Source organism: Rhagoletis pomonella, unplaced genomic scaffold (genome assembly GCF_013731165.1).
Source record: "Rhagoletis pomonella isolate Grant_MI unplaced genomic scaffold, Rhpom_1.0 Rhpom_scaffold_00007, whole genome shotgun sequence".
Taxonomy (NCBI): Eukaryota; Metazoa; Arthropoda; class Insecta; order Diptera; family Tephritidae; genus Rhagoletis; species Rhagoletis pomonella.
The window spans coordinates 43540703-43565106 of NW_023458561.1; the positions used below are offsets into that span (position 1 = coordinate 43540703).

At 32.7% G+C, this 24404-nt stretch overlaps 1 protein-coding gene across 1 annotated transcript in view; it reads right to left on the reverse strand.

The window, feature by feature from the left end:
* The window catches only part of LOC118743854 (protein scabrous), a 152139-nt gene that overhangs the window by 64679 nt on the left and 63056 nt on the right, over positions 1–24404 (reverse strand). Inside the window, exon 3 of the mRNA XM_036476618.1 lies at positions 24038–24398. Coding sequence (XP_036332511.1) covers positions 24038–24398 — 361 coding nt within the window. The remainder of the gene's footprint in view (positions 1–24037; positions 24399–24404) is intronic.

A 24404-nucleotide genomic window follows, 5' to 3' on the forward strand; every position in this document is an offset into this window, starting at 1 on the left:
GCTTTGTTTCCAGCAACAAAATCATAAAATTTGATTATCTGCAATATCAAGGCAAATAAAAAGGATATGTGGCTTAATATTTTTTACACGTTCGTCTCCTTACCTACCTCACACGTTACTCGTTTTTGTGTCTGTTTTTTATTATTATTTTCTTTTTTATTCTGGAATTTTTACAACCAGCAGCAGTCGCAAAAATCCGCACTAGATTTGCTTGTTCACACATATTCAAATTCTAAGGCTCATTTTCTCTTCCTATTTGCTGTTTCCATATTCATTTCCATTTGCAATTTGCGTTATCTAATTTGCCTGCTTTGGTTTTTTATTTCAGTTTTTTTCTTTACCGTAGATTTTGTCGTTTTTTTATGTTGCCATTGTTGTTGTTGTTTTTTATTGCGCAAAATGACACAATATGGCGCATAAATGTTTATGAGTTTTTAAAATTGCTCAATGCCAGACACTGTAAGTACGAGTACGTGTTGTCGGTGTGTGTGTGTTCGCACACAGAGTACCGTCCACTTTGCACAATTTGCGTGCTCTGTAGGGAGTACCTCAACCCTGTACAAAATATAACTATAATTATGATCGGGCTTTATCTCAAAATTTGTAAATATTTTCAACTTTTATGAAGTCAAAAATATATTTTTTGCATGACGAAAAAGAATTACATACGTTCCGATATATGGAGAACCTTTCGGGTGCATTTATTATTAGCAAAGCTGGTCAAAAGTCAATATTTCAAATATTAGCGCTTGGTACCGTAATTAAGTTCCAGAAAAGGTGGTCGATTGCAGTATCTTGAGGTAGCATTCCCATCCAAGGCGGCTTTACCAGTCAGGTGTGACAGCAAACAGTTTGTGGCACTTGCTTTATTTATCTCATCATTGTTTGTTCGACACTTGTGTAAGGATGGGTGTTTTTCCTAAACGTTGGAAGGTCCAATGCCTCGTTTTACTGCCTAAGCCCAATAAGCCTCCAGGCTATCCAGCTGCTTATCGTCCGATTTGTATGCTTGATACGATGGGGATGATCCTGTGAGCATTATAGCGAATCGGCCCACCGGTGCCATTGTTTCATCAACGATTGGTCTTGCACCAAATCAGTTTGGATTTCAGAAAGGATGCTCTACCACCGATGCAGTAGGTTTGGTAAAGGTCATTGCGATAAATGAAATAGCTGGAAAGCGATGGAAAGGCGGGGATACTGAATACCTAGAATACCTAGCGTACTGAATACCTAGATGTCAAAAATGCTTTTAATTCGGCAAATTGGCAAAAAATACTCGAAGCGCTCCCGAAGTTTGAGGTTTCCAAGTATTTAATTAAGCTCATTTGCAGCTAATTCTGCAACAAAATGATTTTGTGTGAGGCAAAATCAGGTGTTATAAGGCATAAGGTCTCAGGCGGTGTACCTCAGGAATCGATTCTAGAGTCGCTGCTATGGGACATAGTAAACGATGTCGTGCTAAAGTTAGTTGTACCTAAAGAAGCGAAAATTATAGGGACGATATTGTAGCCGTCGTCGTGGCTGCAAAATATCCTTAGGGTGCCGAATGTATAGTGGAGATTACCGTAGCGATGATTTGAGTATTTAACCGTCACTGGACGGTAGCACGAATCGCTGTTTGGTCACTCATTTAGGATCAGTTATGAAAGAAATTGTCCCGAAAAAGAGACCCATGCGATTTCCGTATCTCAAACCGAGGGCATCCACAGAGCCCTGGTCCATCTTCACAACCAGAGTAGCAACTTCTCTACCTTCCCGGTTGCTACCCTTTTTGTGAGAGATGACATGTCAGTGCTTGGTGTCAACCCCCGAATTTTGGGCAGGGAGGCAGAAGAGCACGTCCACCGATTTTAGATCGGAATCTGGAATCCATTGGAGTGCTTTCCTGTGAGGGGTATACTCTTCACTGTAAACAGTGCAGCATGTTCCCACCACAGCCTTGAGATAATCCCAGTTAGCTTGGTAGAGGCATTACACCACAATGGTTCCATCACTCTCCAAGAGCATGCAGATGGCTCCTGTTGGCAAAATACAGGTACTTTTTGTGTGGACATTCCGAAAATGCTCCATTTTGTTATGGGTACAAAATCGTGTCGGACAACCTTATATACATATATTCTAATTCATTATTTTCTTTCAGAATACTCAATGACACATCAATGTGGGTACATACTCAAGTCCTCATATAAATTTAAGTGCAAGAAATATACTCTGTATGCACACAATTTGGAGCTGCTTGAATGCCAATTTTATTGCAGTGGTTATGATTCGAGCGTTGGTGTATACATTACTTATACATACAAACGTAAGTATACATATGTAAGCGCCTATGGGTACTTATAACTTAGGTATCCGATTTTTATGTGTCATGCGGATTATTCAATCGAAGCTGCATAATAAAATATTAAAATTAATAAAAGCAGCATATAACTGTATGTATAGCACATATAGTATATATAAATTTTTGGTAAACTTCAAATGCATACATACACATGTACATATATATGAATCTATGTTTCCGCTGTAAGTGACCTAACCTCCACTCTGCTTTTGGTATTAAATATTTAGGTAGATATTAGAAATGCAAAACGTGGTCGTTGGTAATTTTTTGTGGCTGAATATAAATGAATTCTTTAGTAGCATTTATTGTATGTGTGAAAAAGGAAGCGAAATGTAACGTAATATTATGTGTGAACTCAAAAATTTATGCATGCTTTTTCTTAGAAACAAACGTATGTATGTGCATACTTGTATGCTTGTACTGGTATGTACGTTCGCTAAGTAAAAAGGGAAATATTTGATGAAAACATTAAAATAAATGCAATTGTCTGAGAACCCATTTACACAAAAATTTAGGATTTATACGTACAAATCATGATTGCGCTGAAATAATCTTTGTGCGTAAATAATAAAGTTTAATATGCGCAATAAAAAATTTATGTTTGCTCAAAAATATAAAATTTTTAGATTATAACATAAATATGTATGTACAGTGGCTCACAGTGAAAATGGCAGCCATTTAACTAAAAATTTTGCTCATCTCAATTTATGTACAAAAAAAAGGCTGAAAATATAATTTTGTGTTTTTAGTTATGAGTGTATCTTCAATAAATAAATAAATTCTTATTTTTTGGGCGAGTATAATTTAAATTACAAAAAAAAAATATCAATTAGTTGAAGTTGGGGCCATTTTCACACTACGCCACTGTATATACATGTGTATATGTGTGCTTGCATTTGGTTTAGTTACTTTTCTTAAATTATGATATCAACTAAAATCTTTGGTAATTTTAATTCATTTTAAAATTTCACAATATTTAATCTCAAATATACAATACAGTCTATCAAAAATTTCCTATTTTAATTTGTATTCAAAAGTTGTAGGGGTTAAATAATAAATTGAAAGCAAACGATTAGATTAATACTAAAGTCTCTTAAACAAAATTGTAGTATAGCTACGGTGACCATCCGTTCTGTTTTTTGCAGGACCGTACTGTTATTTAAAGGTCTGTCCTGCCTAGTTTTTCAAAACAGAAAACCCCCAAAATGTACTGATTTTTTCCAAGTGTCCTGCCTTTGTCCCGCATATTCTTCGATATTTTAAAATTAACTTTTCCTAATCGAAATAAAAGCAGTGTCGATAACTAATTGATAACTACATAAGGGTAAGCTGGTTTTGAAGGTTCAACTAGTCAATGCGTTCTAAATATTGAACGGTTATGGACAATGGATGAAGGGAAATTGAAGACCAGCATCAAATATATCGATAACACTGTTCTACGAATCTTGTGGTAATCGCTTAAGAAAAAAAAATTTTCCAAGCCAATTTTCTTTGCAAACAAGCGTTTTCGTAATTTTTTCGAAAAACGTGTTTTTGGTACATTTCGGACCTATTCGTCAATATCTCATGAAAAAATTATCCAATCAACATAAGCGACCTACAGTCCTCTTACAAAAATATATTACTTTGCCGATTTCGATGAAAATTATTAGTGTTACAAGCGACCAAAATCGAAAAATTGAAATTTCAATCATTAACTTTTTACAGTAAATGAAAATCTGATGAGAAATGTAGATGTTACGGAACACAATCTGCACAAAGAAATATATTTTTGCAAAGAGCCCATCAATACCTTTCGAACTGTTGGTCGTTTCATGAGATATTGAGGAATAACTGAAAAAGTACTAAAATACATTTTTCGAACAAATCTCGAAAACACTTCTTTGAAACCATGGGTATTTTTTTCGTGTTCAACGACCCAAAGTTTGCCTAAAAAATTTACTTTACAGAGGTTCATATTTCGTGTAAAGTAATATGTAATATGCCTTATTATAATTTTGTAAATATTCATTACTAAAAGATTAATTCCAATGAAGCTAATGTGATTTATGTTTAAAGTTTAAAATTGGGATTTGAATAATACTTAGTAGGTACAGTTTTCCTTTTGTTCGTTTAATTTTCATTAACTTTTTATAAAAATATAGCATATTCTATGTCTACATCCCATTTTAAAAATTTTTGAAAATTAAAAAAAAAATAAACATAGGGGCGACAATTTTTTTTGTTGACGGTGCTGCGCATTTTCTTCAATATAAAAATTTTGTCAAGCATACTTTGTATGGTAGAAAATCAAAAAAGGGGTGCGCTATTCAAATGACGAGGAATGTATATTTGTAGTATATTTTTGTTATCTTTATACTACGCAATTATATGTAGGTAAATTTTTTGAAAAATTGTCCTGCATTTTCAAAATGTATTTATGGTCACCGTAAGTATAGCCCATATGCTTTAAAATTTTGCTCCCAATTTATGGTCTTAGGGCAAGAATTATAGAAAATAATACGCCATTATTAATTTATTTCAGCTAACACAGACTTTCACTTTATTATTCTCTTTATTCGTTTACTAAAGCATTTATACATACATATGTACATACATACGTAAATATTTTGGAACAAAATACTTTAAATTGTTTGTTTATTATTTTAAAGCACATTGTGGAAAAGTTATGTATGTATTTATATAAGCTTTTCCATTGTTATACTTATAATGCTCGCATTGCAAATTATTCATAACTAAGCGCATTTGTGCGCTTACTTATTCTGCACCAATTGGTAAATAATAAATTTGGATTACTAGGGAAAAAGCATATGTGTACCAAGCGCACTGAATTGAAAATTTATAAGCTCCGAATTAATGCATAGTTTCGTATGTTAATTGAAAGTTGTGTAGACAGCTGTTTGTGTCTGTGTTTGCAGTTTAAAATGATAATTTGCGGTGGAGATTAAAAAACTGAATAAATATAAGGGATATATCGAAGCTCGAGAATTGTTTGTAATGAGTTAACGTTCATAAAATAATGTGCATGCATATGTAATAAGAGTTTCAGTTAAACTTGCTAACGAACAGAAAATGGCGTACATACGTAATTTGAAAAAAAAAAAAATTAAATTGGATTTTCATGTAAGTGTTCTGAGAAAAACATTTGAAATTTTAATCAATGGTGAAATTATAAACAGGTGAAGTAATATAACACTTCTTTGGCTTTATTTTCTAATTTTCTTTGCATTCCACTATCTTCTGTAGAAAATTTCTAAGGCAAATTTTCGAATAAGATAGTTTCAAATCTTTTTCTCGCTCTAATTAAATACTACACCTGGTATAATTTCACCTTGATTTTAATGAACTTGTTTAGTTCTCTTCATAATCCAAAATTTGTTTTCATATGTTTTTTTTTTTTACAGAATGAACTGTATTTTAATTGAAAAATTAAGGAAAATAAATGAAAGAAAAATAAACCATAAACAAGTAAAAAAATGCTGTATTCGTCTATGTCATTTACATCAGAAAATTATACCTAATACGATTACTGTATTTTGGATTGGTAACTCGCGTAGAGCGTTGTGTAAGTCACATACGCAAATACATACTTACAAAACAAAACATGTTTCGACACGCAGAAATTAAAAAAAAAAATGTGTTCAGTAAATAGTGGTATTAATTTTAATTATTACAATGTGCGACAAAAAACAACAAAGAAATTTTAAAACACACGTATCAGTATACTCACGAAACTAGTGGCCAAATATAGTAACAATACGTTTTTAGTTTTTGTCTCCGACGTCAGAATCTTTTTTTGAAAGGACCTTCAATCTTTAAGGACATGAAAAAGTCAAAAATTTATTAAAAAATTCAGTGCGTTGTATGTAGAATGAAAAACATTAAATGTTTTAAGCGACTTATGCATTTCCCGCATAAACAAAGAACAGCGAACACACACACGCACTTGTATTGCACTCCCGTCCAAAACCAAGTGCAGCGAATAAACACATGCACTTGTGTTTAAAAATAATTCGCTCGTTCTACATTGGGTATGCATTTTTTTATGCACTTCTCAACTGCCGCAGAACAAAACCTACTAAAGTAATTAATTGCTGGCACCCCAAATCATGCTCAACAATCTCGCTTGACGCACCCCCCCAAATGGTTTTAAACAGCAAAAGACAAAGCGCTACAAGCTGTAGGGGCTCTGTATGACTTTCAGCATACAGAGGTGGTACCACAGTTACCATTGGCCACAGCGCGTACCCAATTTTTGAACTTGAATAAATAACCGGTGCTCAACACTCCCGCTTGACTACATTGTTATTTTACGTTCCCTTAAAAAAACCTGACGCCAGAGAGAATAATTAGAAACGCAATTTTACTAAATTTGGCGCCGAGTTTCGTGAGTATATACATTTTTGTGTGGGTAAAATTGATTATCGCAAGCTACTATATGGTAACCTACCTGCCAGGGGATAGGCATTTTTAAAGCAACGGATTTGAAGGTTTTGGAAATATTTTTTTTGTACGCTTAATAACAAAAAGCCGTTAGAAGTGATTTTCAGGAAGCTATTGCAAACCTCGGATGCGGTTGGAATTATTTTGTTTATGTTAATGAAATTGTCTGCAAATGTATAGTAGACTACAGTCTACAGTTTACTATTTTGCTAGCAGCCATAAAGGTGCTTAGTGTCATAGTTGTTGTTGTTGCTTTTTCTTGCGCTGCAAAGTTCGAATGCGAAAAAATTGGAATAGCAAAATACATTCAAAGAGCTTCACTTTGGGCAGCTACAGCTCCTAAAATCGCACTAACTTTTCAAAAAGTTCTTAGGGTTTTGTTATCCTACTATCGGTCTGGGTTGGTCGCTTCCCCGCTAGATTCCATGATTCTAAAATTGGCGCAAATGGTATGCCATCTACCACCAAAGTCATATCAATTTCACAATTTAAAAATTTGAAGGGTTAAGCGGCGATTAACTCAAGGGATATTGGACTGCCTCCCTAGATAACTTTTGAAACAAAAATTAAAAACAATGTAACAGAAACTAACATTAAAATAATCCGATAAAAGTGACAAATAAAACACGTTAAGTTTCTTTGAGGGTAATTTTTGGTAAAAAAAAAAATTAATGTACTTTCACTTACAGTCTCGGGTGTGAATAAACCATTATTCCTGACAACACAAATAATTTTAATGAATTATTTTATACCAAAAACATGACATATGACTTTCACTTTAAAACTACGACTCTCCATTCCGCTAACTTTGTAACTTCTTCACGAATTTCAAAATTATTTTTATTTTGTCATTAAAGTTCTCATTTTCTTTCACTGTTTTCACAACTCTCCATGTTGCACCACGCCAGTTAAATCTACAACATTTGTTAAGCAATTTTGATATACATTTATTCGCCATTCCAGCTGACACAGCTATACAAAGCAATATTTGCTAAGCTTTATAGTTTTCATGTTTAAGCGAAAATGTCTTTTGTTTAGGTGTAGGCACCTACATATGTACCTATGCACATATGTACATACCCACATACTAGCAAGTGTTAAACTACCATTTTCCGTTACGTATACGCCACCTAGTACTTCTACGCTTTGCCGAAGTTTGGCGTCATTAAGTTGTTGTTAGCAGGTATTGTAGTTGTAGTTAGTTGTCTGAGTCTTCTTGAAATCACAAGAAAACCTTTAGCTATATTTTGAGGCAAGATTCACTATAATAACGACTACATGAATTTGTATAGTATACATAAGCACATACACACACTATACATATCAAGACATTCATGATACTATTTATGTATAAGCAAAAGACATGTAAATATCAGCGTGCTAAGCAGACTCTACTCATTTTCAACGTCTTAAGTCGCAGGCAAGTCATCATCAACAGGCATAACATAAAGTAGCAGAATAAGCATGCTGAGAAGTGTCTGTGTGTGCGTGTGTGTATTTACACTTTTTCGCTTTGCTAAACATATTCGCAGGCATTTAAACATGCTGTCTATTTAGGAATTCACAACAGGCTTATTCGATGTAGTACACTCGTAGTATTGTTGAAGGAGCTAAACTGGAGGCGAAAAATGTATGGAATGTAGAAAATTTAGCAAATCTTTGGTGGCAACCGTATAGCTGCTTCACTTCTTCACTACCTTCAATGCCTTCATTCGCCGAGTTGGGCGAATGGGTGGATGAATATTTGACTGACACATATGTATGTAAGTGTGCGGTGCACAGTGGGATTTAGGTTATTTTGAAAATATGACGTTTAATTATCCAAATATAACTATAAGCAAGCAAAAGTTATATTTTATAAATGCCCACTTTGACACTTTTTATTGAGAAAAACTATGTTCCCTCCTCCTACGTTTTGTAGCTATGCACATAGGGCCAGAAGGCATCAAAAACGGCCAAAAGTCAACTTTGGAATTACAATTTTTTATGCTAATAGCTAATGCATTATTTCAGGTAACTGTTAATAAAATATTTTAGCAATTTCCTCCATACTGTGGGCACAATTTCATTTTGATTAAAATAATTGTATTTGAAATTTACATGTTCGGTGTATAGCAAAGTAATGAATGAAATGAAATATATTCTGCATTAAATGTATTTTAAGATGAATTTGCTCAATTTTGCATATTTTGAAATTGTTTTATTTTATTCATCTTCTTCACTGGCGCTGTAACCGCATGAGCGAGTTCGGTTCAATCCTTTAAATGTGTTTATCACTACCTATAAATATTTAATTCTAAATTTTTAGTTTTCCGAGTTGATGAGATAAGTTCCGAGATGTTGACATAACTGACGACTAATCCACATTTTAATTTCATTTTAAAACTGAAATTTAAAATTTTTAATTTACTGAAATTAAAAAAATACTTAAAAAAAGTAAGAGAAAAAAACAAAAATAAATAGCATACAACAAAAAATACAAAACGAAGTCTAAATTCGTAATTGGTAAAAAAATAAAAATATGAAAAACAAAAAAATTAAAAATACAAAAAGAAATAAAAAAAGGCCTGAATTGATGATTGGTTAAAAATATATATTTATATATATATAAACAAAAGTAAACAAAACTACAAAAAATAATAATAATAAAGTGAAGTCTAAGTTCGTAATTCGTAAAAAAATACATATAAAATATGTATGTATATAAAAAGAAGAAAACAAAAAATGCAAAATATAAAAAACTAAAACAGTGAAGTTTACATTCTTAATTAGTAAGAAAAATTATAAATATAAAAACAAAAACAAAAAGATAAAAAATCCAAAAAAAAAATTAAAAATTAAGTCTATATTCATTCATTTTATATAGGCTGAATAGGCCGAATTTTTCAAATCTAACTTCCAATTTGTGAAAAGTGAGCCCAAAATTCATAGAGTAACCAGTTTCATGCCAAACCGATTACTTTACACAATACTGTCCGCCATATTGGATCCGCCATTTTGAATTTTGAAAATCTAACTTCAGATTCGTAATCACTGACCCCAAAAACCCCCTGTAGCAAGTTTTAAGCCATTCCGATAAGATTTCGAATATTGACCACTTTTTGTTCTTTGCTGGCCCATAGTGCTATGTATAGAAAAAATAAGGATCGGAATCATTTCTTTCGATTTTTGGGAGAAGGCATAATGTTATTTCTAACATGTGGGCAAAATTTCGGGTGATATCGGTCCACTTTTTATAGCGCTTTTGAAGTTAGGTTTGTATGAGCATTATAAAGCATCCCATAAATAATAACCGATTACCTCAATGTTTATTTGAGTTCAGACATTACAAAAAATATATGGACAAAATTTCGTAGTCATATATTACACGGTGCACTTTTTATGATATTTTTGAGATGCTTTTAAGGTTAGGTTCATATGAGAGGTACGCTTTAAAATCGACTTCGGCAAGCTCTCATATTTTTATTGATTTATGTCCATAAATTTCTTTATCTTCCTCGCCTTGAGGTTCTACCCAGAATCCTTATAATTTTGTCCAAAAAATGTTTGGTGTTGTACCACTGTGCGGCGCTCCATTGTATGTATATAAATATGTATGTTTGTGGACGTGCAATGAGGCTTGACTAGAAAACGAAATTACCAGCATTCTAACGAGTTGCTCAGGCGTGCACAGCAGGCATTTGTGTGCGAACATTGGGATCGTAACGATTTTGTTTTTTTTTGTTGAAGACGTTTTTCACAGTTTTGGGTAACGCACAATGAATAGCTGTTATTCAATATTCTCAACTAATATGACATGCGAAAATTCAAGGTGCGCTTGTGTGTGTGTGTGTTTTCGCCCAGTCACGTGAGACGTGCTGACATGGTAATACCCGCAGGTATAGCGTAAAATTTTATGCTTGCTAGCAAACTAAATATTACATTTCGAAAACTGTTCAAAAAGCGATTTTTTCGTGTTATGGGTAAATTTTATTTCCACACGTAATTCACAAATTTTTGCACGTAGTTTTTCTATTACTTGCTTGGTGATGTGATTTTAGAATATCAAATGTATTTTAAATTTTCTTATGCAATATTCAGCTTGCATGCTGGTGCATATGCTGTCGTCGACAAGCTGCGCTGCTTAACGAAACTTAACTGAGTTGCAATTTTCTTTGTGCATATTAAATGCATGTGAAATTTGAAAACTGCTTGCTGTTGCAGTCACATTATTGTAATTGTTCAAATTTGTTCGTGTTAATAATTTATAGCAATTATGCTGAAATTATTCTGACATCAATTAAAACTCGGTAAATTGTATTACACATGCCTATTAGAGATAATACTTTATTAATTTGAATAATTTTCTCAAATATTCATAGAGGCGAAAGAGCTTATGTCTTTGTGTAATAAACTTTTGGAGCTTACTGTGTTTTAATGTAATTAGAAAAGGGTGTTTCTTTTGAAGTGAGAAAACTGATTAAAAGGAAATTCGTTTATGGCAGCTATTAGCAGGGATTATCAAGGCTTACAGCTGAGCATATTTTTGCTGAAGATTTTGTTGATGTTTGAAAATTTTAATTTAATTTAATTGATAAGATAAACTGAATATTGTCTCAAACTGAAGATGTTTAGGAAAGTTTACTGTCGAAAATATTTTTGAGGGTTGCCACCTGTTTGAGAAATTGTATTAAATTAAATTAAGTATTTAAAAATGCCTATTGGTATGTGGATCATTTATAAATGAAATCTACATGGCAGGTAAATTTTCCTTTTTTTTTGAGATTGAAAATTTCTGTGTGGCTAATTCACATTATGGCAGTGCTTTTGCCCACCTTGTATAGTACGCGAAGGAACTTTTTATCCAGGTCATCAGATATGTGCCGTTCGTTCGATTTTCCAAAATTAAGTGTCAAATTAATTTTTAATTTTTAATTAATTTTAATTAAATTCTAACCTTTCAAAAAGAGCTGACGCCTTTAAAAAAATTTAACTAAAATGAATTAAAAAGTTCAATCAATCGAAATGGTTTAAAAGTGCTCGATTTCTTAACGTAAATTAAGCGAATTAGGTAACTGCAATGTATATCATAATATAGGTATCAAACGAAAAAGGTTTGAGAAGACTTCGGTGTAAAAATATATGAAAGAGGGTTGCCACATGTTTGAAAAATCGAACTAAGTTAACTTATGCACAATTTATTTGGAGTACTTATTAAAATGTGAATTTTAAAAGAAAGAGTGCTAAGAAATCTTTAGTTTGAACATTTGGAACATTTTTGCGGTGTTTGAAGAGGGTTGCCATAAGTTTAAATTTTATTTTATATTATCTAATATGTTTAGTAATTTATTAAAATATGGGTATCAATCGAGGTAGGTTTGAAAATGCTTTCTTACTGAACTATATTTCGGAGGGTTGCCACATGCTACAAAAATTAAATTCAACTTTAATTAATGCAATTTGTAGTTGAAATATGTATCACAATATACATACATACATAGGTGTACAACGAAAGAGGTTTAAGAAAGTTTTTGTTTGACAACATTCTGAAGAGGGCTGGCTGCCACTTGTTTTAAAAATTGAATTTAAATAAACTATTCACAAGTTATAGGAAAAATAAAATATGGGAAATATTGTGACATACGTGTCGAGATATTTGTGTATCTCTAGAACCCATATTTACGAGTTGATTCAAATTCAGAACGGGTAATTATAAATAATTTTTCCTAAAAATTGTTCCATTGTGTATACTGCAGTGAAATTCTGACAATCGCTACGCTTTATTTTTGTCGCTAAAACTATCTAAATGAAAACTAGTGTGGTCTTACAGCCAGTTTCACCAAACAATTTAAGTGGAAATTAACTTTAATTTAATTTTCTATTTAATTCTCATTTAAATAATTTTCAGTTTCAATAAACTATTTATTTAAGTGAGTAAAAAGTGGTTGTAAAACAGACTAGGACTAGCTTTCGCTTTCATTTGTACTGTGAGCTTTTGAAAGCTTTGGCACGCTGTGTTGTAAAAGCAGGGCTGGTATACAAGTAAGCAGCAGATACACAATGATCAGGTGATTAAACGTGTAACACCTCTGAGTGTGGTTATTCTGATTTAACTTTTATTTAAGTGCAGAGCATAGGTCACTTAAATCAAAATTAAAATTGATTGGTGAAACCGAAATTAAAGTAATTTTCACTTAAATAATTTGGTGAAACTGGCTGTAAAACTATACACCGTGATAGAGTGACACATGCAATTTGTAGTCAGCCAAATCTGGCAGTATGGCGGGCATACAACTAGATGTTGGTGTTGCTAAGGGCGCCTGCTGTTTTTTCGGAGATTTTTGGAAATAAAAATTAGCGATAGCAAATATTGAAATCACTTGGAGCCATATTCATAGTCCGACTTGATTTCAAATCAGAACATACATATATTACGAACGAGATACCTTTTTAAGATGCTCCGATAAGTGGCGCTGGAGTCGAGGAATGAATTAGTTGCGAATATTTATATATATAACAGATAAAATTGTATTCGAATAATTGTCTAAATGACAATTTGTGCAACTCTGCCAACAAGGGCGTTCTATGAAATATAAACCTTGCGAAATTCCAAATCGGTAATGATTTTTAATAAGCATCTAATCGGCTGTCAGTACAGTTATATCAGACGTAAACAAAGTCGCACCTTTAAAAGTCATGAAAGAAAAACGATTCCAATGCAATAGTTTTGATAAAATGTTCAATCAAAAATGTGATTTGCATAAGCAAATATGTATTTATAAACACAAATATTTATACATAAATATATATGTATGTAAATTATACATATTTATTAGATTTAAAATACGAATTAATAAAAGAACTGAGTATATTAAATTTCGCCTGAAATTTTTCCAAAAAATATATGTATGTATGTATATATTTTTCCCTGAATCCACTTGTATAGCAGCCTCAAATGTTCTCTACATGCATATCTGTCAGCGATTTTAAAGTACTTGAACTATTAACTCACTGCACTTACTTATATATGAATTGATATGAGTGACTTTAAAGTTTGACCTGAAATCGAAAAAGAATAAACTAACCGATTGAATATCATATTCCTCACATGACTTGAAAATACAATAAATAATCTGCCGAGTGAAAAATGTCAACATTGATTGGTATGAAGTAAATTCGTTACTGACATGCTGATCAATTGACCAAGTCAGCAGCCAAATAAAAAGTGATACTAAATAATTTATGTCAACACTCATATATTCGTAGATTTGCGATCAAATGAATGTAGGTTAAAAGCGTCGAGTGTCAGAAAAAAAATAAAAATAAATACACAATTCTTTGTAAACAAAATAGTAAGTACTGGCATACGAATAAATATAGATGCTCATAGGCTACTTTTTAATCTCGATTAGACAAGCGGGCGTGGTACCTCTCGGAATTTTTCGTACTGCATATGGCAGGAAATATTTGTAATAGATTACTGGAACTTGGTATGGAGAAATAGAAAATGAATTCCATACTTATGGAGGAGGGCTGCCACCTGTTTAAAAAATCAAATTCAACTCGAATTAAGGGAATTATATATTTGAAAGGTATATTAAAAAAAGGAATGTCAAGAGTCTTAAAAAGTTGTCGTTTCAAAAGGGTTGCCATCTGTTTGAAAAGTCCAATTTAAATTAATTATTTGCAAGGTATCTTAAAAATTAAAATATGGGTATCAAACGAATAACTGTTATGAAACATTCAGAATTTAGAATATTACTACGATGTTTCAAAAGTGTTGTCACCTGTTTAAAAATTAAATTCATTTAATTTAAAGGAATTATAAAAATATTGGTTTCAATCGAAATGTTTTTGAAAAGCGTTTTACTTGTAAACAGATTGCCACCTGTTTGAAAAGTTAAATTCTACTTACATTAATGGAATTAGAGAATTAGAATATTTATCACAATATGAGTGTCAGACCAAAGGGATTTGATGAGGTTTTAGTTTGAACATATTTTTAAGAGGATTGTCACCACTTTTCAAAGTCGAATTAAATTAATTATACTCAAATTAAAGTGTTAAACATAACAGTGTTTAAAAATGTTCCGCTTAGAATTTTCTAAGGCGTTTGAAGAGGGTTACCACCTATTGTAAAACTAAATTCAAATACAATTATATTATAAGTTAAATGAATTATCACAATATATGTATTAATCGAAAGAGTCTTGAAAGGCTTTCCACATATTTCAAAGTTCAGTGAAATTTTGTACGCAGATAATATTTGTATTTTAATCTGAATAGGCAGTATCTTCGAGAAGACTCGTATAAGGTTTCCACCTATTCGAAATTAATTACAAATTAAAACATCATACTATAGGTGTCAAATGGAAGGTATTTTAAAAATCCCTAATTCAAAAATATTTTTAATAGGGTTGCCACCTATTTTGAATCGCATATTAATTTAATTTATTGTTTAGAAAAACGGTAAAATATTGCTACTGATGGGTAGCAAGCGAAGATTCCTAAACAATACTTTCTCCACATACAAATTGTTATCCCTTAGGATAATAGTTTAAGGTTGCCACTTATTTTCAATTCGACACAATTTATATAAAACATGGTAATATGGATAATGGAAGGTATTGTTGAGAACTTTGGTTTGAAAATATTTTCCATCGGGGTTGCCACGCTTCTATGCAATAAAAAATTTTATTTTGTTAATTTCGGTAAGCATTTTTTTATGTATACACAGTTCATATACGCTCAAGATATGTATCGTTCATTCCAGCGTATTTCGGAATAGGGTTGCCAAATTAATTTTTGGAGTAAGAAATTTACTTAATAGATATCGAAATCCATTTTTTATTTTTGATTTCCAAAATATTTTTTAAAGCTATCCAAATCTGGAAAGCTTTAAAAAGTATTATGCACTCACCGGGCAAAGCTCGGTCAACCTGCTACTGTACCATTTAAAAGGGGAAGGTATTCATGACTTTAAAAATGAGTAAGCGACTTCAACTTAGTGGCGGTCATCAAATTCTATCGTTATTACCAATGCTTTTCTATCGCAATCAAATGTGAGTGCTGCAAGGATATGTTGATATAGACAAACTATATGAAACTAAGCGGAAGTAAATATGAAACAAAAAAATTAAAATTAAAAGAAATGTCCGTAATATAAATAAACTGACTGAAAAGAACGGTCAAAATGTGAAATTAAGTACTTTATACTTAGTTGATCGCGTTTTCTGTATAAACTTTATGCGAAAATCTATCAACCTGAAAAGAGTTGCAGTGAATGACTAAGTATCGATTACGAGTTTCATCGTAATAGTGAAATCTACTATGTACCTTTACGAGTATGTAATGTAGGTGGCATTTGTACACCTAAACCTATTCTATTTTGTAGCTGTTGTACAAGTGGAAATACGTATTTGTTGCAGTAGTTATTGCTGGAAAGCGCTCAACTTAGTGGGGAGGCAAAGCGCTACCGATTGCACTAAATAACGATTTTATTGAATGGCTTGAATAAAATTTTCTCAGCGTGTGAGTAAAGTGAAGCAGAAAGTAGTGCATGATACAATGTGTGAGCGCGGGTATTGTTGCAATTGTGAAGTGCTGGTAACTTTCGAGTGCTATGAGAGGGCTTTACACGAAGTTTATTGAAAACTTAGCTACACAGTATGGCAACAGCTCTCTCTCTCTCTCACCCTCTTCCTTCCGACGACGATACATTTTTTTGTGCAAACATTTGATGAAGTTTTATGAAAATATACTTCTGCCGCTGTAGCGTGCGAAATCGTGTGGTAGGGATCAGTTAGAAGTTTGGAAGTGTGAATGGCACCAACTTGATGGACGAGTGCGAATTAGTAGGCAGCTACTGTAGTGTGAGTACTCTGACAGAGCTACTGGTTACTATTGCATCACAGTTCAATGCCATCGCTTATCAAATATTATTAATAAAGCGTGTATGCGAAAACAATTTCTAGTTATTGGAAAAGTAAATAGAATGTTTTATAAATGAATGATTTTGTAGTTATGGACATGCCAATTAGATTAAAATGAATTTTATGTGATTGAGGTACAGTGGCGAAAACATAAATAGGGAAGAGATATTTTAGCATTCTTTGGCTATTTCCATTTCGATAATTTAATTATTATTATTTTTTTTTGAAAGTGTATAGCCCGTTATCTAATAAAATCATGGAAATAAAAATTTGAAACGTTGTAAAATAATTAGCAAAATTCGACAAAGGTTCATCAAAATTTTGAGCTTCTTTGGTGCATTTTTTGGAAAGTTTCTGAGTATGCAGTTTTGTAGTCAATTCAGTTTTAGTGAAGTGCAAACCTTAGATAGCTAGAACGTACCGTTGATTTTGGGACATTTTTCTCCATAGAAAAAATTTTCGAACGTAATTTATATGGAAGAGAATGTGCGAACAAAACAATTTTCAAAAATCAACAGTAAGGCATAACTACTTAAAAATTTGCACTTTATTATGATAAAATTGAATAGTCTACAAAAGTGAATACCCAAAATTTGTATCATATAATAATAAAAAAAAAAATTTTAAACTAAGAAAAGTAGCCAAAACTTTAAGAAATTGGCAGCGATTGTTCATCAGTAAGTGCAGCTGCAAGTCGGCATCCTTCTATGAGCAAGCGATGCGCTGCATCTTTAAAAATGCAAGGGGGTAAGGGGTAAGTGTGAATTTCTTTAAATACTAGCAAGTCGAAAAGTGCCCCGAAAATACTACCAGAATCTGGTAAACTCTGACGAATTACCGGCCGAGCTGCTCAAAACTGACGACGAAGAGCTGGCGGGATGCATGTATTTTCAGTGAACTTTGTATAATCAGCAGGAAGGGAGATCCCGCAGATTGCGCCAATTAGCGCGGGATAAGCCTTGTCAACATTTCATGCAAGGTTCTATCGAAAAAAAACGAAGAAAAAGACTTCAGCCTTCATGAGCCAACTGATTGGGACTTACCAGTGTACTTTTCAAACTGAAAAGTCTACTAAGTACTAAGCAGATTTTCACAGTCAATTTCTCAAAAAAATCTTATAATAGTAAATCGACACACACAAACTTTTTTTCGTTTTCTTAAGATCGTTATTGTTATGTAATGCATAAAATATCCTTTGACTCGGCAGCCGAGCGAAAGTAACGAAAGTAGGGACGTTCACAAACACAATGCTAGCACTAAGTGCGAAAGAACCTATCGTCACTTGGTATGAGCAACTTTCGGAACTTTAAAGAGTTATATTCAAGGCGAAGTTTTCTTACTCACGGCATGAGGCAGCCAAGCGGTTGTGGTGCGACTCAAGAGAGAGGGAGAGAGAGAGAAATATGCAAATATTTCGGTACTATGCTCCATTTGTATATGTTTTAATTTATCTGGCACAAACTGTCGCTAAATCTTCTTGATTGCTCTTCTGAGCAGTGCTTAGTGCTTAAGTGTACATCTACATATCTTTAAACGGCTAAGCAGACTCTTGAGCATTGTTAAACTTATGCTGCACATAATACTCGAAGTAAGCAGATGTGTGTAATATATAGCACCCAGTTGGAAAAATTAGCAGCGCTTCTGAGTAAACGCCTTCAGACAGGCCAGTCGAGGGTGGACGAGAAGGCGTGTTTTAAGACAAAGGAAATTGTATAATAGAAAAACTCGCAATAGGCGTGGCTCTGCATGCCTCGAGTAATGTTAAATTTTTACGCTTTCATTATTGTATTTCTTGTAGATTCTACTCTTATAAGAGCAGAGCTCAGCTGAATCAGAACCCCTAAATAATCGAGCACGGTTGGAATTTTGCTTCCAAATATGAAAAATAAATGCTTCTAGGGGGCCTCATTTCTTCAAATTTTTCCGTCTGGGTAATGCTTTACATATGTATGTACATAAGTATGCATGTATGTATGCGCATGAATAAACATTAACTTATGTAAATTACGTTAATATTTAGGCTTAATTGCTTTGGGGACTTCCTACGAGAATTCGGTATATAATGGAAATCGGCAAATTAAGTATTTAAGAAACTATGTATCAAGAATATGAAAATATGTTTATACGTTCAAAAATGGTCATTATTATAGTATGTACATATGTACATGAGTGAGTGAGTATGTTTTGTTGGTTTTCTATATTAAAACAGCTAGATGCATTTCAATAAAAATTTGGTGGACCACAAAACAAGTTATGGCCTGGATTAAAGTATAGTATATCTTTGAGGAGAGTTGCCACAGTTTTAAAAAGTTAAAATCCAACAATAGGTTAAATAAAATATACAACAATTAAGTTCTAAAACGATTTACTAAAAAATAATTTTGAAGAGGGTTGCCAGCTGTTCAAAAAGTTAAAATCAATTTAATTAGCAAGTTAAATGAAATTTTTGTATATGGATATTTTAGGAGAGAGCCTTTAATGGTTTTTAGGAGGCTTGCCAGCTGTTTTAGCGTACAAAATGAAAATATTTTTGGAAATTCAAAATTAACTTAATTAGCAAGATAAATTATGCTTTATTTCTACAATATGCTTGAAGAGGGTTGCTACCATTTTAGGAAGCCAAAATAAATTTAATTAACAACTTAAATTACATATTCTATATGGGTATCAAATGAGAGATGTTTTAGAGAGCTCTATTATTGAAATATTTCTGAAGAAGGTTTCCACCTGGTTAGGAATTTAAAAACAATTTAACTAAAAAATTACATTTACGAAATATTTTAGTGTGGGTGTCACATTAGCGAGATGAAAGGTTTATTTCGAAAATAATTTTTAGAAGGTTTGCTTTTGTTTAGAAATTCTTAACCAAGTTAATCAGTAAGTTAAAAGAAATACTTTTGTATGTGGTTACTAAACGAGAGATAGCTTTATTTCGAAAATATTTTTAAAATAAACTTAACTAAGTGAAATCAAACATTATAATCTGGGTGCCAAAAGATAGAGTTCTTAGGGCTTTCCTCATGTTCCAGGGAACCAGTGTGCTTTGCCTACCACTCCTGAGTATGAAGATGACTCTAAACTCCATTGATGTGCAAAATTCTAACTATAGCACTTGTGAAAAGTAAGATTTTTTTTACCCCAAATCGCTTGTTCACTTTGAAAAATAATCACAAATGGAATTATTATGTAGTAAAAGTTCACAGCTTATGTGTGCTCTTTTGCATAGTTGCATTGAAATATTCGCAAATTTACGCTAAATAAAATTAATTCTGTCGGCAGTTAACAGCTCCCCAATGTGCAGCTGTATTTTACATTTTTTTTTTTTGTAGCATGATGGAAAGGACTGCGCGAATATGTAGTGAGGATTTACCTATCACTCTAGTTCATACATATGTATGAATCTATGCATATGTATTTACATTGCACACATTACAATGATGAGACCAACAGCTGCCACAGTAGTTATTCACTACGGTGGCTTATAAACCACTTGGCAGCATTGAATTGATTGGCAGCTTGTTGAATTGTTGAACATGGTTAGTTCAGCGTCATTTTGTTGAATCATGTTCGCGAGCAACACAAATGTAACTCCCTTAACTAGTACATGTATGTATGTATGTGTTTGCGTGACTAGCGTTTTGGGGCCATCACTTAGTGGTTATTAGGGAATTAGTGTTAGATTAAAATGTAGATTAGTGCACGCGAAATTCTTGCTGCTGTGGGAGCAATTATTTACATACTTACATACATAATACGTACATATGTACTACACACGTATGTACGTACAAACTTATTTATACATTTGGAACGATTTTAACCCACAAAATATAATTTTTTATGCAATCGTTTAAGGAGGCGCCTTTCAAGGACAAATATGGTATTCAATGTAAAATAAACGCGTTAAAAAGGTTTAATGTTTTCATGGAGCAGTCATTATTTGCTTTTGGATGTAATAAAATCATTAAGAAAAGCATGCAATACTTAATTATTAGAACGTTTGTTATTAAGTTTTTGAAAATCGACTCAATAATATATTTGACCACTTTAAGTAGTTTTTTTGAGATTATGGTAAACTTTTTTGTTAATTAACCTGATAATACAATTTGATAAATGTTGGTGATTTCTTGCTTCGATCTTTAACAAAACTAGCTTGCTTGCTTGTCTCTAGCGTCTTTTATGTTATTGAATACCAAAATCTGAGTTAAATTTTATTTATAATCTTCTTTAAAACAAAACATTTGTATTATGTTGCACTGGCATTTTTGTAGAATATACATACATATGTACGTTAGAGTGGTTAAATTTTTTTTTTTTGGAAATTAATAAACGCTACCTCAAATTATTGTTATTTGTGCTAAAAAAAGATACACGTTTTTTTTCTTAGAGGTTGCGCTGGTCGGTTTTTTTATAAAAACGCTCATGTTCTCAATTTTTTTTTCTTGACATGTTAAAATACAGCTAAAAATGTGGCTTTTACATATAATTACTCTGGTATTATTGGGGAACCTTCCCTTAATTACACACCTGTCTTGGACAATTAGAATGGGTCTAGTTCCCGAAAATATGCTCTCGAAAGACACTAGTAAAATTAAAACGTTGATACTGAACGATTTACGCATTGTCATGGGTTGGAACTTGTTATAAGCGGGTTTGAATTTTGAATATCTGACATCAGATTCGCAATCAGCAACCCCAGAAACCCACTGGAAACGTGTTTTAACCCTTGACAATGTTTAAAACTTTCAGTATCAACGTTTTAATATAAGTACGTTTTTTTTTTAAATATTTTTATTGAGCTTTGTACCACGATTGTTTATTAGGAAAAATTGAAAAAGCAACAAAGTCTAAGCGGTAGAAGTTATAGCAGCTATTTTAGCTATTTTAGCTATATTTTTATTTATTTAATCGCCATATTGGATCCGCCATTTTGAATTAAAAAAAATTGACTTCAGATTCGTAATGGGCGACCCCAAAAACTCTCGAGTGCCGGGTTTCGAACAAATCCAATAATTAAAAAAAAATTGGAGCGCCATTTTGGATCCACCATTTTGATATTCGAAAAACTGACTTCAAATTCCTATTTTGCAACCCCAGAAACCCCCTTATAACAAGTTCCAACCCATGAAAATGCGTAAATCGTTCAGTATCAACGTTTTAATTTTACTAGTGTCTTTTCGAGAGCATATTTTCGGGAACTAGACCCATTCTAATTGTCCAAGACAGATGTGTAATTAAGGGAAAGTTCCCCAATAATACCAGAGTAATTATATGTAAAAAGCACATTTTAAGCTGCATTTTAACATGTCAAGAAAATAAAAAAATTGAGAACAGCGGCGTTTTTATAAAAAAAACCGACCAGCGCAACCTCTAAGAAAACTTTTTTTTTTCAAAATAAAAAAATACGTGTCTCTTTTTTTAACACAAATAACAATAATTTGAGGTAGCGTTTATAAATTTCCAAAAAGAGTGTTTTTATGAACCACTTTAAGGTACGTACATATATATATGTATAAGAAAAGTAGAGAAAAGAAAGCGGCCATAAAGAGTTCTCTCTGGACCAGGTTTTAATTATCCCAAAAAACTCACTGAAAGTATTGCCCCTCCTGGAGCCAGAATTATTTTTAATTTGTTTGTAAAAGCCAAAATTTTCAGTCACGATTTATTGAGATTTTATATCTAGGCTAGAAAATACAAATTATTTTTGGTCGAACTGATTAGATAAGGCTAAGGATGAAAAACAGACGCTGAGGTTCACTAAGGGCTATTGAGATACGAGTAGTGATAAAAAGGATACTTAAAAATAAGCCCCGAAATACTGGATAGCTTAGGAGGAAGTGCCTTTCGAGGGGCAGCCGCTATTCGCTTTATTGTGATGCCCATGGATCCCAAAATATTTACCAAATTCGAAATTTTCGGCTTTGCGAACTTACAAAGTTCCTCTGCAAGCCTATGGCTCTGGATTTAGCCTACCTATTGTTAAGGCACCATTTGTTCAATCTGTAGATTGTAAATGAAGTTGATTGAAGAGAATCTTTTCTAACTAGATTATCTTCGATGTAATTTTCTGAAATACTAATATTGCATCCCACCAAGGGTGGGCTCACAGTTTTTGTCTGTGCGCCCCGCAGTGGGAAATATTGAAACTATTGTTTTTTTTAATTTTTATTTAAATGCTCTTACTTTGATGATCTCGGTGAGATAATTTAATATATTTATCAAAAATTTATTAGGTCGAGCAAGAGCCTCACCTACAAATAAAAAAATCTCTCTATTCAATGATAAAAAAGCGTCAATGTGTTAAAATGTTCTACAAATTTTTTTCCCTGTGTAATTTTATTACAAGTACCAAACTACATATTTTGCTCCGATATCAGTTTGAAACCTTTTTTCCATATTTATGGCCGAAAAAAAAAATTTGTTCTGCGAATGCAAAAATATTTGTAGGCTTTACTATATGGATATAGATCTTTCAAATTGTTGCACAGTGTCGTTCGAACTTGTTACGTGTCAGTTTTTATTTCACGTTTTTGCAGTCGACGTTTTATGGTAAAGCAGTCAAATGATGTATTATCAAAAATACAGCACAGTACACTTGAATCAAAAGAAGTAAACAGTGAAGAAAAAAACAAGTGAATTTTCTGTTCAGAAAACTGCATTTTGAATGTTCAGGAAGCCAGCAACTTCAAGGAACTAATGACCTTAAAACTAAAGAGACGGACTGAGCTCATTTGATCCACTTTAAATTTAATTTGTCAGATATTTTTTGTACATAAATTGTATTTCGTGACTGTTATTAAAATTGCATAAAATTAGATATAAATGCATTCCTATTTTATTGATCTGTTTCAAACACCGATAGGGGTTATTTGACCCTACTGGCCAACATGTATACAAATACAAATAACATTTTTTTGTTACTAAAAAACGAAAATTAAAATTTTTCTATTTTTAAAATGAGTAAACAGCTTTAATAACTACTTCTAATGCACTTGTGAAATACCTTTGTAGGTATTTAAACGAATAAATATTAAGAAAGTTGAATAAAAACTTAAATAAATATTTTTCGAAATGAGACTACAAGGCAATCCCAATAGTGTGAAAGTCTCATCAACCGTAAAGTGTGTTTTCTTGATCAGCTGATTTCTGAGAAAATTGTCTGACTGGTCGCCACCGCATCGGTTGTTTAAGATGAATAGCACTCGAAGTTATTTATAGCAAGCTTAACTCTTATCGCATTGGCAATTTCACAGCAGATACACACTTTAATAATAAATAAGCATATTCCTCCATCTTATCAAACTCATTTGCATGCGGCACAACTGTCTCGCATTTCACTCACCTCATTATTTTCCTCATCGACTTCACTCGATTGCTGTGGCGTTCCCTTGACAACAGTTGGCGTTGGCTCTGCTGTAGCACGCAAGAGCAAGCGTTTGTAGTCTTCCTCCTGCTGCAGCGTTTCCTCACGCAGCTCTTGTATGAAAACCTCATTTTGCTGCTGACGTTCCCTAAGCGCCGCTACCTCCAATTTCAGCTGGGCAAAATCATTGCGTATGGTTGCCAAGTCCTCGTAGCCTTGCCTACGTTGGCTCACACTTTTATTGGCATCGCTGGCAAGTTCTTGTAGTTCGACAAGTTGTTTGCGTATCTCAGCGATCGATTGCTGTAGCCATTCAACGGTGAGACGCTCCTTATTGCTACTTAGG